The sequence below is a fragment of the Podarcis pityusensis genome (genome assembly GCF_964106645.2).
Source record: "Podarcis pityusensis genome assembly, chromosome: 5".
Classification (NCBI taxonomy): Eukaryota; Metazoa; Chordata; class Lepidosauria; order Squamata; family Lacertidae; genus Podarcis; species Podarcis pityusensis.
Window position 1 is genome coordinate 61,496,394 of NC_138032.1, and position 13,966 is coordinate 61,510,359.

General features: G+C 44.8%; 1 protein-coding gene across 4 annotated transcripts in view; it reads left to right on the top strand.

Annotated features, from left to right (window-relative positions):
• Window positions 1–10,583, top strand: part of INPP5A (inositol polyphosphate-5-phosphatase A) — a 232,379-nt gene extending 221,796 nt beyond the window's left edge. For 2 of the 4 annotated variants that reach the window (XM_081007209.1, XM_081007211.1), the window contains 4 exons: window positions 1,951–2,062; window positions 8,351–8,419; window positions 10,095–10,131; window positions 10,396–10,583. In XM_081007209.1, coding sequence (XP_080863335.1) covers window positions 1,951–2,062; window positions 8,351–8,419; window positions 10,095–10,131; window positions 10,396–10,445 — 268 coding nt within the window. In that variant the 3' untranslated portion in view covers window positions 10,446–10,583. Of the gene's footprint in view, window positions 1–1,950; window positions 2,063–8,350; window positions 8,420–10,094; window positions 10,186–10,395 lie in introns of all 4 variants that reach the window. The other 2 variants (XM_081007210.1, XM_081007212.1) reach the window with 1 other exon arrangement.
• Window positions 10,584–13,966: the final 3,383 nt, after the last annotated feature.

The following is a 13,966-nucleotide window of genomic DNA, read 5'->3' on the forward strand; positions in this document are numbered from 1 at the left end:
TATTGTCCTTTGTTCTTTTTCTCTTTGCTGTCTGATGCTAGAGAGAGAGGGAGCCATGTTGCAGTGATCCATGTGTGTTTATATGTAAATAAAGTAGATTAGCCAAAATGCTGAGTTGCTGAGGTCTGTCACACGCATGATGAACAAACTCTGCGGATCCCTAAGCGTGCTGGTGTCGGTTGGCATCAGTCCCTGTGATGTTCAGGCTGAAGAAAGCTTTTGAAGCTCCCGAACGATTGACCAGGAGGGAGAGAACATGCCATTTGGGCATGTGTCTCTGCCAGGGTCCTACTCAAGTGTAGGCCGAGCTCCTGACATCATATCCCCTGCTATCTGGTCATTTTAACTGGAGATCTCAGGGGTTGAATCTGAGACCTTCATGCAAAGCAAGCGTTCTACCATGGACCCATGATCCCTCTTCCCTACTAGGGAACCACATAAAACTCACCATTTCCCAGTTACGAATTTTGGAGGGCAGCAATTTATCCAGAATACCCATGAGAAAACCATGGCTACCCTGGATGTGTCAGGACTGTTGCAAGTGTGCATCTTTGGAGAACAACAAGCCATGGAGCTAATCAGAATGGGTGTGGACAAGCTGCCAAGCCGTAGAGGTCCAGGACAGTGCCACAGTAATAGGAAGTCCAAAAACGCCTATGTAAACCATTGCTCTCAGCTTGTCAAAGTCAAGCATAGCTGTGTTTTTATTTCTTAAGTCTACTATTAATAATGGCCATAAGACTTCCGTGTGTGATCAGAGCCGGTTGAAGTGCTGGGAGTCTCTGCTCTAAAGCAGTGCTCATTTAAGGAAATGTGAATAGCACTGGGTATATATACTGGATATATGTACATATAAACTGGTTTAGGCCTTCATGGTAGCTGTATGTGCTCAGCGTGAAGATTTAACGCTTGCAACCTCAGGGAGTTAATACTGTGAAAATTAAGGGGTGAACAATACAGAATATGATTGATTCGCACAACTTCTCTAATATAAAAGTAGTCTTTGTTATGTCAGGTTCATGCACAACTTAAAAGGAGAGCTACATTAATAGGTTGCCTGCAAAAGTCAGCCCTTAAATTGCAGACAAAGCTTCTGCTCTCAAGAATATTACATCATCAACGCCTCCCCTGGACACTCAGAAATAAGCTGTACTTCTGTATGGCAGTGAAGCAGCAAATTGAATTCTCATAATATGTTTTGAAAATGAGTCTTGTTAGGTTTGATGAGGTGGAAAAGGTACTGAGTTCACTGGTTTGTTCCAATACATTCAGTATACTTTAGCTGGCTGTTTGCCACGGCTAATCTTTTTAATGGCAGTGTAGCTTGTAAACCCATTTGGTGGAGAGCTATGCATCTCAGTTTCATAATATCACGCCAAGTAGGATGGTAAATAAGTTTCTCTTCAAGCATGAAAGGATTTTGTTTCAATCCCACAAATCTTATTTTAAAACCTTCATCTTGAAGACCTCTATAATCCCATTTTTCCCCCAATCTAGCAATAAGCAGAATAGATTTCAACTCTTAAAAAATACTTATCTATTTATTGTTGTTTTTCAAAATGCATCTTTCCAATGTTTTTACTTTTCACACAAATGTACTAAGCATGTGACTTGACATCATTCCCTAAACAAACAAAAATAATCTCATTGTACTGCTTATTTATTTAAAAGCACTTCTATTTGTTTATTTTAAAGTACTTCTATTTTGTTTAATCAACTTCCCAAGGTGGCTTTCAAAATAAAGTTTTAAAAATAGAACAATTCAACAAATTGCAATGCAATACAATTACAAACTGGGGGGGGGGGGGAGAGACCTGCAAGAAATTAGAAGTGAGCATGGAAAGAAAAAGCACCTGTATTTGTTTTTGTTACATAAATTTGCCTGGTAAAACTTGTGAGTTTTTGCTAACAGATGTTACATTTGAGTTTGGTGTTTTCCTGTCCCCACAGCTATCCGTACAGTGAAGATTGTAGCCAGGGAATGCAGTATATGAACACTAGATGCCCAGCTTGGTGTGACAGGATCCTAATGTCACATTCTGCCAAAGAGCTGATTCTAAAGGTAAGCACTGACTTGAAAGTGTAGGACTCTTTTGATCAGGCGTCAGCAAGGTTTGTCTTGCGGGCAGCTCAGTTCGGGGGCAACTCGTGGGCCGGTCAAACGACCTCCACAGGCCGCTTCCAGCCCATGGGACTTAGGTTGCTGCCCCCTGCTTTTGACTATTGAGAAGTGCCTCGAACCTGCTAGAAAATATGGTGGCATATGGTTTCATTTTTGAACAAGTTTCCAGTCCTCATATTTTGGAGATCAGGATCTATTATTGAAAGCTCAGAACAACTGGGCGTTCAGTGAAAATCTCACTGTGCAAGTGAAGCAGCAACATTGGATATACAACCCTACGCTCCTTGGATTCTCAGCTATCCTTAGCAAAAATCCAATGATCATCAGATACTGGTGTACTAATCATTTCACCTACCTTGTATGCTCCATCCAGAACTTTTCAAGTTAGCTTACAAAAGTCACTTCCATTGGGCTGTTAGTTGTTTGCTAAGCATTTGGCTCCTTATTCCAAGGTTATTTGCCACAGGATTTGTGGCAAGTCACCATGTTTAGTTAGGGGGTCAAGCTGTGTCTAAGGATGTGGACAGAACCACAGAACGCAAACCCTGGGATTGTGCTCGGGGGGGGGGGGGATGACCCAAGATTTTTAAAAAGATAGAGAGTAGGGTGTGCTCCTCCGCCCTACATGCTTTTAAATCTTTTTGTCATTTAGGACGTTCTTAACTTATCTTGGGGTTAGCCAGGTCTCCTTATCTGAATCCATTCATGGTGCACACTCTATATAATTCCACATCAGTGCAATCCAATGTACATAGCACTCCCACATATTATCCAAATGTTTTGAACATCCCCTAGGCTATTCAAACAAATGAGGTTGCTCTGCATTCTAATGAATTGGGACTTCCAGGAAATTTCCTTTATTTCACCGTCCCATTCATGGGCCTGATTTGACAAGACTAGGAACACAGCCCAGATGCCCTCCCATTATTCTTTTCTGGGCACATCTCCTCCATCCTCGCTCCCGCTGTAAACACATGAAGGCATATCCTGGGGAACCTGGCCGAACTATACACAACAGCCAGCTAACAAGACGGGGAGCAATTATGCTTACCCGATCTTAGGTTCCCGATTATGGCACTTCCTCCCATTGGTGATATGTTTTCCCCACTCAGTAACAGGGTAAAAGTTTATAAGAATTTATGCATGGCATGGAAAAAAGGGGATGGGAAAGTTTTTCTCCCTCTCTCATAACACTAATCTCATAGACATCCAATGGGGTGAATGTTGGAAGATTCAGGGCAGATAAAAGGAAGTACTTATTCACATAGTTAAACTATGGAACTCACTTCCGCTATATAAGAGGATTAGACAAATTCATGGAGAAGGATTTCAAACAATGACTAGCCATGATGGCTATGTTTCACCTCCAGTGTCAGACGCAGGAAACAGTCCCCGACAACTGGCCCTCCAACCTGCTTAAACGCTTCCAGTGAAGGAGAACCCACCACTTTCCTATGTAGCCCATCCCATGGTTTAACAGCTCTTAAAATCAGAAAGTTCTTCCAAATGCTTAATCAGAATCTCCTTTCTTGTCATTTGAATCCACTGGTTCGGGTATGGGACGGCAGGAATCAAGCTTGCTCCATCTTCTGTGTGACATTCCTTCAGATATTTGAAGTTGGCTGTCGTATCACCTCTTAAATCTTCTCCAAGCTAAAAAATCACCAGCTCCCTCAACCATTCCTCATAAGGCTTGCTTTCCAGACCCTTTGTCATCTTGGCCGCCCTCCTCTGCACATGTTCCAGCTTGCCAATAGCCTTCTTAAATCGTAGTGGCCAGAACTGGACACAGTACTCTCAAATGTGGTCTGACCAAGGCAGAATACAGTGGTACTATGTCCTCCCTTATCTCAACAGTATACTTCCATTGATACAACCTAGAATTGCATTAGCTTTTTTTTTTTTGCTGCTGCTGCATCATACTGTTGACTCTCACAGTTAAAGACGTATGTTTTTCCAGCTGGCCTTTGTAGACTAAAGAGATGGTTGGCTGTCACTGTGATTTCTATATTGCTAGTATTTTGTACTGGAATGGTGAGTTAGATAGTTCTATTATGTTTTTTATTCTTTGGATACCCCCCTGGGAACAATGGTTGGGCGAAGACCTTAAAAATATAATAAATAATAACTTAAACTTTGGAATCAAACCCCACCCATGTCACTCACTGTGCAGCTTCGGGTGTCACCTCCAGCCTAAATTCTCCCATCTGTAGAGTGAGAACAGCGGTGGCCTATCTTGTTGGACCACTAAGCAAAATAAATATTGTGAATTAAAACATGTGCTGAAAATAAAATAATACATTTTTCAGTGGAAGCATATGCAGGATTGTTTCTCCCAATCCACTGACCAAGCATTTAGGAGACACCAGTACTCAAAGCTACATTTATTTAACAGCTGAGAACTCCCAAGATATGCTATGCGATATCTGCAGATTAATGTGGCAGCCATGAGTCACAAAGCTGCTGTGGCTCTCCTATGTAGCTACAGCTGCTAGTTTAACCCAGCAACACAAATCTGGGGGTTTTATTCGACTGGCAGCTAATTTTGCAAAGTCAGATTAAGTACGGTGGAAACCTTACTCTGGTGCTGCTTCAGTGCCTTCAAAGTGCCTGCAGGCAAGGCCGAAATTTTAACACGGAGATTTTCAGGGCATCTGGTGAAAGTTACACCTGCTAAATTTCTGCAAGGCGGGTAAGATAGCTGTTAATTGCACAGGAGTCCTGCCAGAACAAGCCACTGGGTTGTCACTATCCCCTGGCCTCAGTTCTCTTATCTGTATAATGGGAATAATAGTCACCTACATCCCCAGTCGATTTATGGGGACAAGCAAAATTGTAAGGCGCTCTGCTAGTTTTCAAAGTGCCATGTGAATGTAGAAGCAATGGGTGGTATTCAGCTAAGAGTAGACCCCCCCAAAAAATTACCAAACATGATTAAGATAGCTTTCAATGGGTCTGAGTAAAACTTAGTTGAGCTTCACCCAGTGTTTCTCCCCACCACATCCAAAAAGCAAGGTTAGCTCTTGCAGATTTGGGCTCCTTTGTTTGTATAGGGCAAGAGCTTCTATCTGTGCCCAAATTAGCAGGGAGCCCAAAACACTAGGCTCCATGCAGTAGGCTCCTTACAGATTGTACAGACATGGGGCTGTAAACAGCTTTAGCACAACCTCATTTATCATGCCACGGTCGGTTACCTCCCCAGCATGTTATTTTATGCTTGCTGAGCCCTAACACACCAAAGGTTGCCCGCTGCTCGAGAGTCACAGAACTGCCTGAGAGCATGGCGTAATGAATGCTCAGCTGAGTGGAGCGTGTTTCTGCTTGTGCGCTGCTGTAATTTGTTTATCTGTCTAAAGATTATGCACTCGAAAATCCACAATTTGACGCTGCCTTTGTAAATTATCAAGTCGCTTTTGATGAATGTATCTCCACTTCCGATGGCGGTGGCATTATGAACTTGAAATATTGGAAAGTGTTCATGCATACAATGCAGAAGGTTAGGGAGGGTGTGTGGGTGTGTGTGTGTGTGGGTGTGTGGATAGATACAGAGATAGATTCCCAGGCAAGCATGCTAGAAAGCAAATATGACCTTAAGTTTTCTTACTGCATTAAAGATAATTCAGTTTTAAACTTTATAGTCCCAAATGCGGCTGTTTATATATAAAGTTCTTGCCCAGTCAAACTTGACTGATTACAGATGAGGGAAAGCTTGACTGTTTTTCATCAGAAATAAATGAGGATGGCAAACTATTTGCAAGCACAGCTGCGGTTGCATGTATGTATGTATGGAAGATCTGGGGAGAAGGGTGTGGGCTCCAGATTTAATTATCTCGCAGTTTAACCAGCCTGAGAAATTGCAAGTCAGAGCCAGTCTCTCTACCTCCCTCTTAAGTGATTGCTTTAGCAGGGTCATTATGCTAGATAAACAAAGAAGATGGTCAGCGTTGGTCGATGTAATAGTCGATGCAGTAGCAAAAGCTGTGTCGATTTCATTATTTGTTTGAAGAGAGGAGGATAAAGGGAATAAAGTGCCAGGGAAGAACAGAGTGGAAATAAATCAAGCGGTGGGGATATTGTTCATTCACCTCTCATTTTGAGAGGCGGTTTTTTATGTAAAAATCCAAAAATCCATTTAAATAAATAGCAAGACTCCCATTGATTCGGATGTTTCCAGCTTTCATTCTTAAGTAGATCTGGTTGAAAGCCAGCTCCACTGAAATCATAGGGAATCCCAAACATACTATGTTTACTATTGATATATCTGATGGAGGGGGAAATATATTTCATAAAAGAGCACATGTAGGGTGGGGTGGGGGGTTAAATCCATTTCCTTTCCTCAGTGTTTCCAATTCTGTGCAACAGAAGACCCTAATTAGATCTAAACAGGGTTGATACCAAATCTGGTAATAGGATTAGAGCTGAAAGCATTAATCACTTTATCAGTGCCCCTAATCGATTAAGGCATTTAATTGTGGATTTGAAAAATAGGAGTTTAAGAACTGTGAAGACTGACAAGTACCTTCAGCTTGGGAGTAGCCTATGGATGTCAACTGAAGTATTGTGTAGAACACCCCCAGTTTAAAACCGGCCTAGAAGTTGCATTGAGTTGTGATTTCCAGCTCCATAAATGTGGTTAGGAACTGGGGTGTCTATGAGTTAAAACATGAGTCTGCCCGTGCCTGCTCAGAACTAAGTCCCATTAAGTTCAGTGGGGTTTATTCCCAGGAAAGCAGGTAAGAATTTCAGCCTTACAACCCAAAGATTACAGTACAGGAAAGGAGGAAACTGTTGCTGGACTACAACTTCCATCATCCCATAATCACATTGACTGAAGCTGATAGGAATTGGAGTCCAACAACATCTGGCAGGCCGCAGGTTCACCGTTCCTGCTGTAGGGAATCCCACTGGTTGTATGTCAGATTACAGCCTTCGGTAGCTAGCTAAGAGAAACCAGTCTTCATTAATGCAGAAGCAGAGTCCCCTGCATTAAAATACAGGGGGTTTTTTAAATAAAAAATTAACTGGTTAATTAATTGGCCAGTATAAACCAGAAAGTTTGGTTTTATATACACACAAACATACATACTATTCTTTGTTCAAAAAAGACTTCAGGGCAGCAGGCAAACAAACTTCAAAATTACCAAAATAAAAAACCCATTGTGAAGACAAAGCCACAATAAAAAGAACAAACAAGTAAAGATATAATAATCTAAAATGCCTGGTTTTAACTTGGCACTGAAAAGAGTACAGTGTTGACACTAGGCTTACCTTCCTCTGGGGGGTATTCCACAGTCAGGGTGCCATCACAAAGTAGGCCCTCACTTTTCATCCACTCAAGACATGATGCACCTCTAAAGACTGAACACATAGGATGGTTGCCTGGCTCTCTTTGAGCAGGCTGGTACTGAAAGAAGTGCCCCCTTTAATATTTGGACCCACAGTAGCAATTGAGGAACAGCTTCCAATCCGTTAACACTCCTTCTAGAACACTATTGGCAGCTGCATCCTTGAAGGTTTGTTTCTGACTAGTGACCTGAGAAAGCCAAAGCTGAGCATTTTTAAGGCCTGTTTTTTAACGGGAGTTAACTTGCTTTCATTGTCCTCACTGAAATAAGTGGCATTTAAATGTGCTGGGCTTTGGCTATGTATTAGTAGCACAACAACAGGGATACGGAATGAGAAAGTAGGAATTGCTTGCAGTGCAGTGACGATTAATAAAAGGAGACCTTTCCGGCTAAAGTCTTCAGAATTACACTGGCTTCATTTTGAAATTTTTCCAAATACAGTTTACTCAGTCCCACGTGTCTACTGAGAATTAAGTCTCAGCCAATTCTGTGAGGTTTAGTCTTGAGTAAGTGGGTCTAGGCCTGTTGCCTAAGTAGGGTAAGAGTTATTGTGTTCCTAGACAAGCATGTGTTGTGAGTTAATAATGCCTAGGAGCAGATCTTGCAATTCTTTGCATATCTGTGAAGTTGGCATTCACCCAGCTGGCTTTCCCCATCTGTGCCTAAAGAAGTAACATTTGGGGGGGGGGGGCGCAACGGTACACGGACTCTGAATACATTTCCTTGTCAGTGAGATCTATTGATTTTAACGGCCCTTATTCCCGGATGTCGATGTGTGTAGCTGCTCCCCTTGGCTGCTGTGCGCATTTACATACCTGCGACTTTGCATTTTCCGTGCAAAGCCTCTCCGAACTATGGGCTTCTTTTTATCTTTTTACCCTAGTCAGAAAACGATGAGAAGCAAGTGGTGTACGACCATATTGGACCAAATGTCTGCATGGGGGACCACAAGGTAAGCGCGTCCCATCCTGACAGCTGCATGAACGCGTGTCTGTGGCGGGCCAAGGGGGCGTGAGTGGGGCGGCGGGGGCTCTTTGCAGGAGAGATGCCCTCTTGCTTGGAAGGAGTCCCATGGATCAATATAGGGCTGGTTTTCCCCAGCAAACGTGCGTAGGATCGGGTTAGAAAACGGGAGCTGGGGAGCCTGGAAGGCGCTACCAAACGATCAGAAGTTGAAACCCACGTGTAGGAAGTAGAGCGCGGCGACAGGCGTCCGTTTTTCGGAGTTTTCTGTGCCTTGGGGCGAGTTGAAATTCAAAGGGGAGGGGCAAGATCAAGAGCGTGAAGTTCAGTGTCCTGGCGTTAAGGGGACCCCGGATCTGAAAGACCCTTGCGTTTTTATTTTCTGATCCGGGTATGAAAACTATTGAAATAAACTTCCCCGCTTAGACACACTTTTAAAATCCGAAAATGAGGACCTACCGCTACCAGCAGGTTAGCAAGTACCCCGAGCCCTCAACGCCCCGATCCCTAGCAGTCAGTCCGCCTAATCACGTTGCCTCAGAGCGGATAGTATCCGACTCCAAAGGTGCGTAAAAGCAGCCTGACGCGCCCTTGGAAGCGCGCTCCGAGCAAACGGTGAGGCTTCGCTTCCCCGGTGCCAGAGTCAGGGATACGAAAGCCACGCCGCTTCGGTTTCGTTGGAGTGGGCTGTGCGTTCAGAAACGGACAGAGCAGGAGGAGGCTTCAGGCCTGATTTCCCTGGGCGGATCTCGCTTCTTCGACATACACGTCAACCCATTAATGGCTACTTAAGCCTGCGGTCTTAAAAGACGCGTTTCCTCGAATCCAGCTAGCGAGACCTGCACTAGCGCAATCCTACGCAGAGGGACGCGCCAATGCGTTCAAAGGCACTTACTCCGAGGTAACGCACTGAACTCCGGGTGCGTGTAGGAGGGCAGCCTAGATATCCCAGAGTGTAAGAATCGCCCCCTTTGGGCAAGGAACATCCATCCCTGTGTTTGAACTGATATTTGGATATATATAGAAGGACCTAAGTTTTTTAGCTAACCAGAAAGAGTATATTTAGTTTGTCATCCGATGTAAAAATGAGGTTCTTGGCGGGAGAGGGAGACCGCTGGCGCCGCCCCAGTTTTACATACAAACCTGAAAATAGTCAATGGCAATTGATTACTATTACTATGGCAATCAATGGACCTGAGTAAACCTGGTTAAAAGTCGGGGGCTGCAGGTCAGCCCGGTAACGGGGCGCTCGCTCCGAAAGAGCCGCCCGATCCTACTCTAAAGTAAGCCTGCGTTCGACGAGGCGGGCTGCTTGATTTCGACTGCAGCGAGATTCGCTGCCGAGGGCTGGAGCCCGCGGCTTCAAACAGGCGTCAACTCTTGCTTTGGTGCGCGTAAGGCACTGCAGTTACTCCCCGGGAAAAGACGCACGAGCTCGGGGCGGGCCCAAGGAAGACGCGCGTGGCTCTTCCAGGAGGCGGAGGATGACCCAGCCGGTGTTCCCCATGAGAAGCAAAGCGGGAGGGAATCGGGGAGGAGGAAGCCGGGGTGCCTGCGACGACGGAGGCCCTATTGCTTGGCTTGGGGCGCGGGGAGGCGGGAGGCGGCGTCGATGACTGCTTGGGCTCCACCTTCTAACCTCTTTTTTCTCTGCCTCCTTCCAGCCCGTGTTCCTGTCCTTCCGAATAGCCGCGGGGGCAGGTAAACCTATTGCCAATGTGCACAAGTGTTGTGTCGTGCAGTGATGTAGTGGTGGTAAATATCACATTAGATTTTTTTCCTTACCTCCTTCCTCTCTCCCCTCTTTGCTTTCGTGGTTTTTAAAAAAATTATTATTATTATTTATTCCCTTCCGGCCCCCATATTTTTTGGTGGGGCCTTTTTTATTTTATTTGCTTGTTTAATTTTTAGTCTGTTAAAGTAAATAGGAAAAAAAAATCAGCTGCCAATCAATTCTGCAAACAGGGAAAAGATGCCTCCGAAACGAGAAGATCTTTCGAGAAAGCTCCTTGTAGTGAGGAGGAAGAGGAAGGACTTGGGATGCATCCCATCGCTTATACCGTGACAGCTCTATTCATCCTCCGGAGTCCAGCGTGCCACGTTATTGTTTTTAATGTTATGGTTATTATTTTATTTTAGGCTGTTGATCATACACTATTTTCTTTGGAGTCTGGGCTTTAGAGCCCCAAGTAAAAAAAGAGAGAGAAACCTCTCATACCTCACCCTCTCGTAAATATTCCTGTGACATCAATTGTGGATTTTGTTTTGTTTTTTTTATTTTTATATGGAGATGCATATATTATGCCACAATCTGGTTGCCAAAACAAAAACAAAAACCTAGTTTGCCGCGATGTACTGTGTTTTAGACTTCACTCTGCTTCCTTCTTTTTTTAAAGTCTGTCAATGTGAAATTATATATAATATATATAATATTCAACATTTAGAAACAAACAATTTTCATCACCCTTCTCTAGCTTCAAGCAAGGTTGGGATTTTGTACATTTGCCTTGTATAGAAGTCCTGGTGTGTTATTATTGTATGTTAACCAAGATTTATGGTCCCTGTGATTTTTTGAAGTGGGGGGGGGGGAGGGTTGCAGGCTGGGGTTTTTTGTTCTGTCCTGGTCATTTTTATAGACTTTTTTGTTTTGTTTTCTCATGTTATTTACTATACTGCCATGTTCCATGGTTTTTTGAATCACACAACAGCAGCTGCTTTCTATAAGTGTATATATTTATATATTTGTATGTGAGTGTGTATAGAGATATATATACACAGATATAGAAATGATAATTTATAATTACAAACCGTTTGTCTTTCCTGCTACAAAATAGCCTTTCCTCCTCCTCCTCCTCCTCCTCCCCACCACCAGCCCAGACTAGTCAAGGGGCAGTAAATCCCACTGGGTTTTCCCCAAGTAGGTTTTAACTTCCAAAAACAATGGTGTGTTGTTAGGATCCAGGTGGAGGGAAAAAAATGTATCTCTCCCCACTGATACCCAATCCTGAAACACATTTACTTTGATCTGAAAGTAGACTTAATACCCCAATCCTGAGTGTGTTTACTTGGAAGTAAGTGTGAGTAGGCCTTACAGCAGCCCTACACCTACTTACTCAGAGTTGCAGGCCATAGGATTTGGGGTGGAGCCTGGAGGCATCCTTTGGGACACCTGCCACCCCCATGGAGCCCAATGCCAGGCTTCCCCCAGTTGCCAGCCCAACCAAAGGGCTTCTTTCACCAGTGTGTGTGTGTGTATATATATATATATACAGTACTTATATATGAAGAGAGCCAGAAACCTCACTCATCATCTGCCAACTGTAGTCACATATTTATGCAGCAAATTCTGGTGCCAAGTATTCTAGCTGAAGATAGGAAGAAGGTTCCAAAAAAGGCAGTTCAGCCCCAGTCAGGTAGCAATTTTTGAATATGGCTAAGGGAGGGGGGGAAATTGGGGGGGGAGAGAGATGGGGGGGCAAAGAGTCTGTAAATCTTCACTCTGATTGGAGCTCTTCCCAGCACCCCCCCCCCCAATTTCTCTCAGCTCACACCTCTCCCCATAAAGCATTAAAAGGCGATTAGCGAGCCTGTTGATGAAACACAAGCGGAGGGCTTTATTGATTTAATTTAGAACACTACCGAGTTCAGGGACCGGGCAATGGCGGGAGCTGTGGGAGGCTGCCTTGGGGATGTGGGTGTGTAAATCAATCCCACGCGTAGCAAGGGAGGAGGAGGAACCCTCCCCGATAAAATCAGAGTAACCTCCCCATCGCTGGGTACTGTCACTGATGCGCACACGCTCTCCCCTCACCCCCCAAATCTGGTATCCGTACAGACCCGTGTAAGGCTAGAGGAGAGAAACTACGCGGGGATTGGGAGAAAGTTTGTAATGTTTGCCTGTTCACTTTGAAATGAGCATTCTGGTTCTCAAGCAATAAAACTGATCATGGTGAAGACGGCTGCGTTTTGCCTCTCTTCCTATCGGCGTTGCTATTGCAAGAGAAATGGTTCTGGAAAAGCGGGGAGAGCGCAAAGCCGCATTTCCAAACGTCTGGGGTCCAAGCGTCTCTCTCTCTCTCTCTCTCTCTCTCAACCTCCAACGCCAAGGGTGTCGATGGCCGAGGGGAGAGACTGGGCTTCTGTACATGCTCAGACATACCCTGATCACAGGTCATCGCCCCGCGGGCTCCAGGGCCAAGACCGGATTGTCCGGCTAAACTTAAATGTTCCAGAAAGGTTAGGTTCAGACGAGGTATTGCGGGAGGGACCTTGTTTGAGGGCCAAGAGAAAAAGGGAAGCAATTATTTCCAATGTTTGTCCATTGGGATAGATTTATTTTTTGTTGGTGTAAACAACAAAATCTGCCCTTCTGATATTTTCGACTAAAACCCCCCAGCCAGCTTGTCCAGTGGTCAGGAGAGCAGCCCAAAACGTCTAGAGGACACCCGGTTGGAGGAGGCTGTTCTCACACCCAAACGCACGGAAATAAGGCGCAATACTTATCTAGGCGCAAACTCCAGGGAGCTCAATGAAGCTCACTCCCGAGTAAACCAGTTTCAACTTGGGCTGCAGGCCCTAGTGATGTTCATCAACGGGATACGCCTTCGCCAGCTTCGAAGCCGAGGTAAACAAGGTGTCTGGGGTGCCAACTTGAATAAAATTTTGTGGGGGAGGGGCAGGTAAGCCTCGCACCGCATACTCTATCACATGACACAGTACGCACAGCATTTGAAAGGGAATGCCGATCAAAAAATTGGGGGGGGGTGTCAAATATTTTATTGTGGGGGCTTCGTGGTTGGCTCCTATGAAAGGTGTCAACCTAAGTACTGGGGGGGGGCAGCGCAATCCTTTACGCGAAAGTAACTTGGAACAGAATAAGACTTCTCAGTCGACGCACGTAAGGTCCTCGGGAGAGAAGAGCAAAACAAAAACAAAAAACCCGCGTCCGTAATACGCATTTAGTTAAGGGGCTTGGGCTATCCCATCAAGATCATGCCCATATTAAATGCCCTGGGAGCAGGGGAGCTATTTAAAGCTGCATCTCTGATTGGGGAGTTATTCCCACCGTCCGTCCTACTGAGAACACATCCCTAGCAGGTGCTGCGAAACTGTTGCTTGGAGAGCTGGCAGTACTTTTAAGAGGTTACAGGAAGAAGCCAATTTTTAATCATGGTCCCTCCTCGCTGCTCTCCAGCCCCAGCTTTAGGAAAGGATTACAGGACAACGCTTCTTTTAGAAAATGGGTGAGATCCCTACGTGTCATAAGGAGGATCCTGCGGAATTCCTGGGCACCTGCAGAGTCTCCATCTCTAAGATCATCCTGTTCTCGGCAGAAAACCCTTTCCCATTCCCAAGCGGTTCCCACTTAAATTAGGGTCACCGGAGCATCATAAGATCAAGTGCCTGGTTTCTTTCTTGCACGACCACGTGTCTAGAAAGCAGCTGGTTGAGTCATCTGAAGCCTGCGGGGAGCTTGCTTTGATCTTCGTTGGGATACAATAAAAATATATATATAACTAATTCTCAGCCCTTGCAT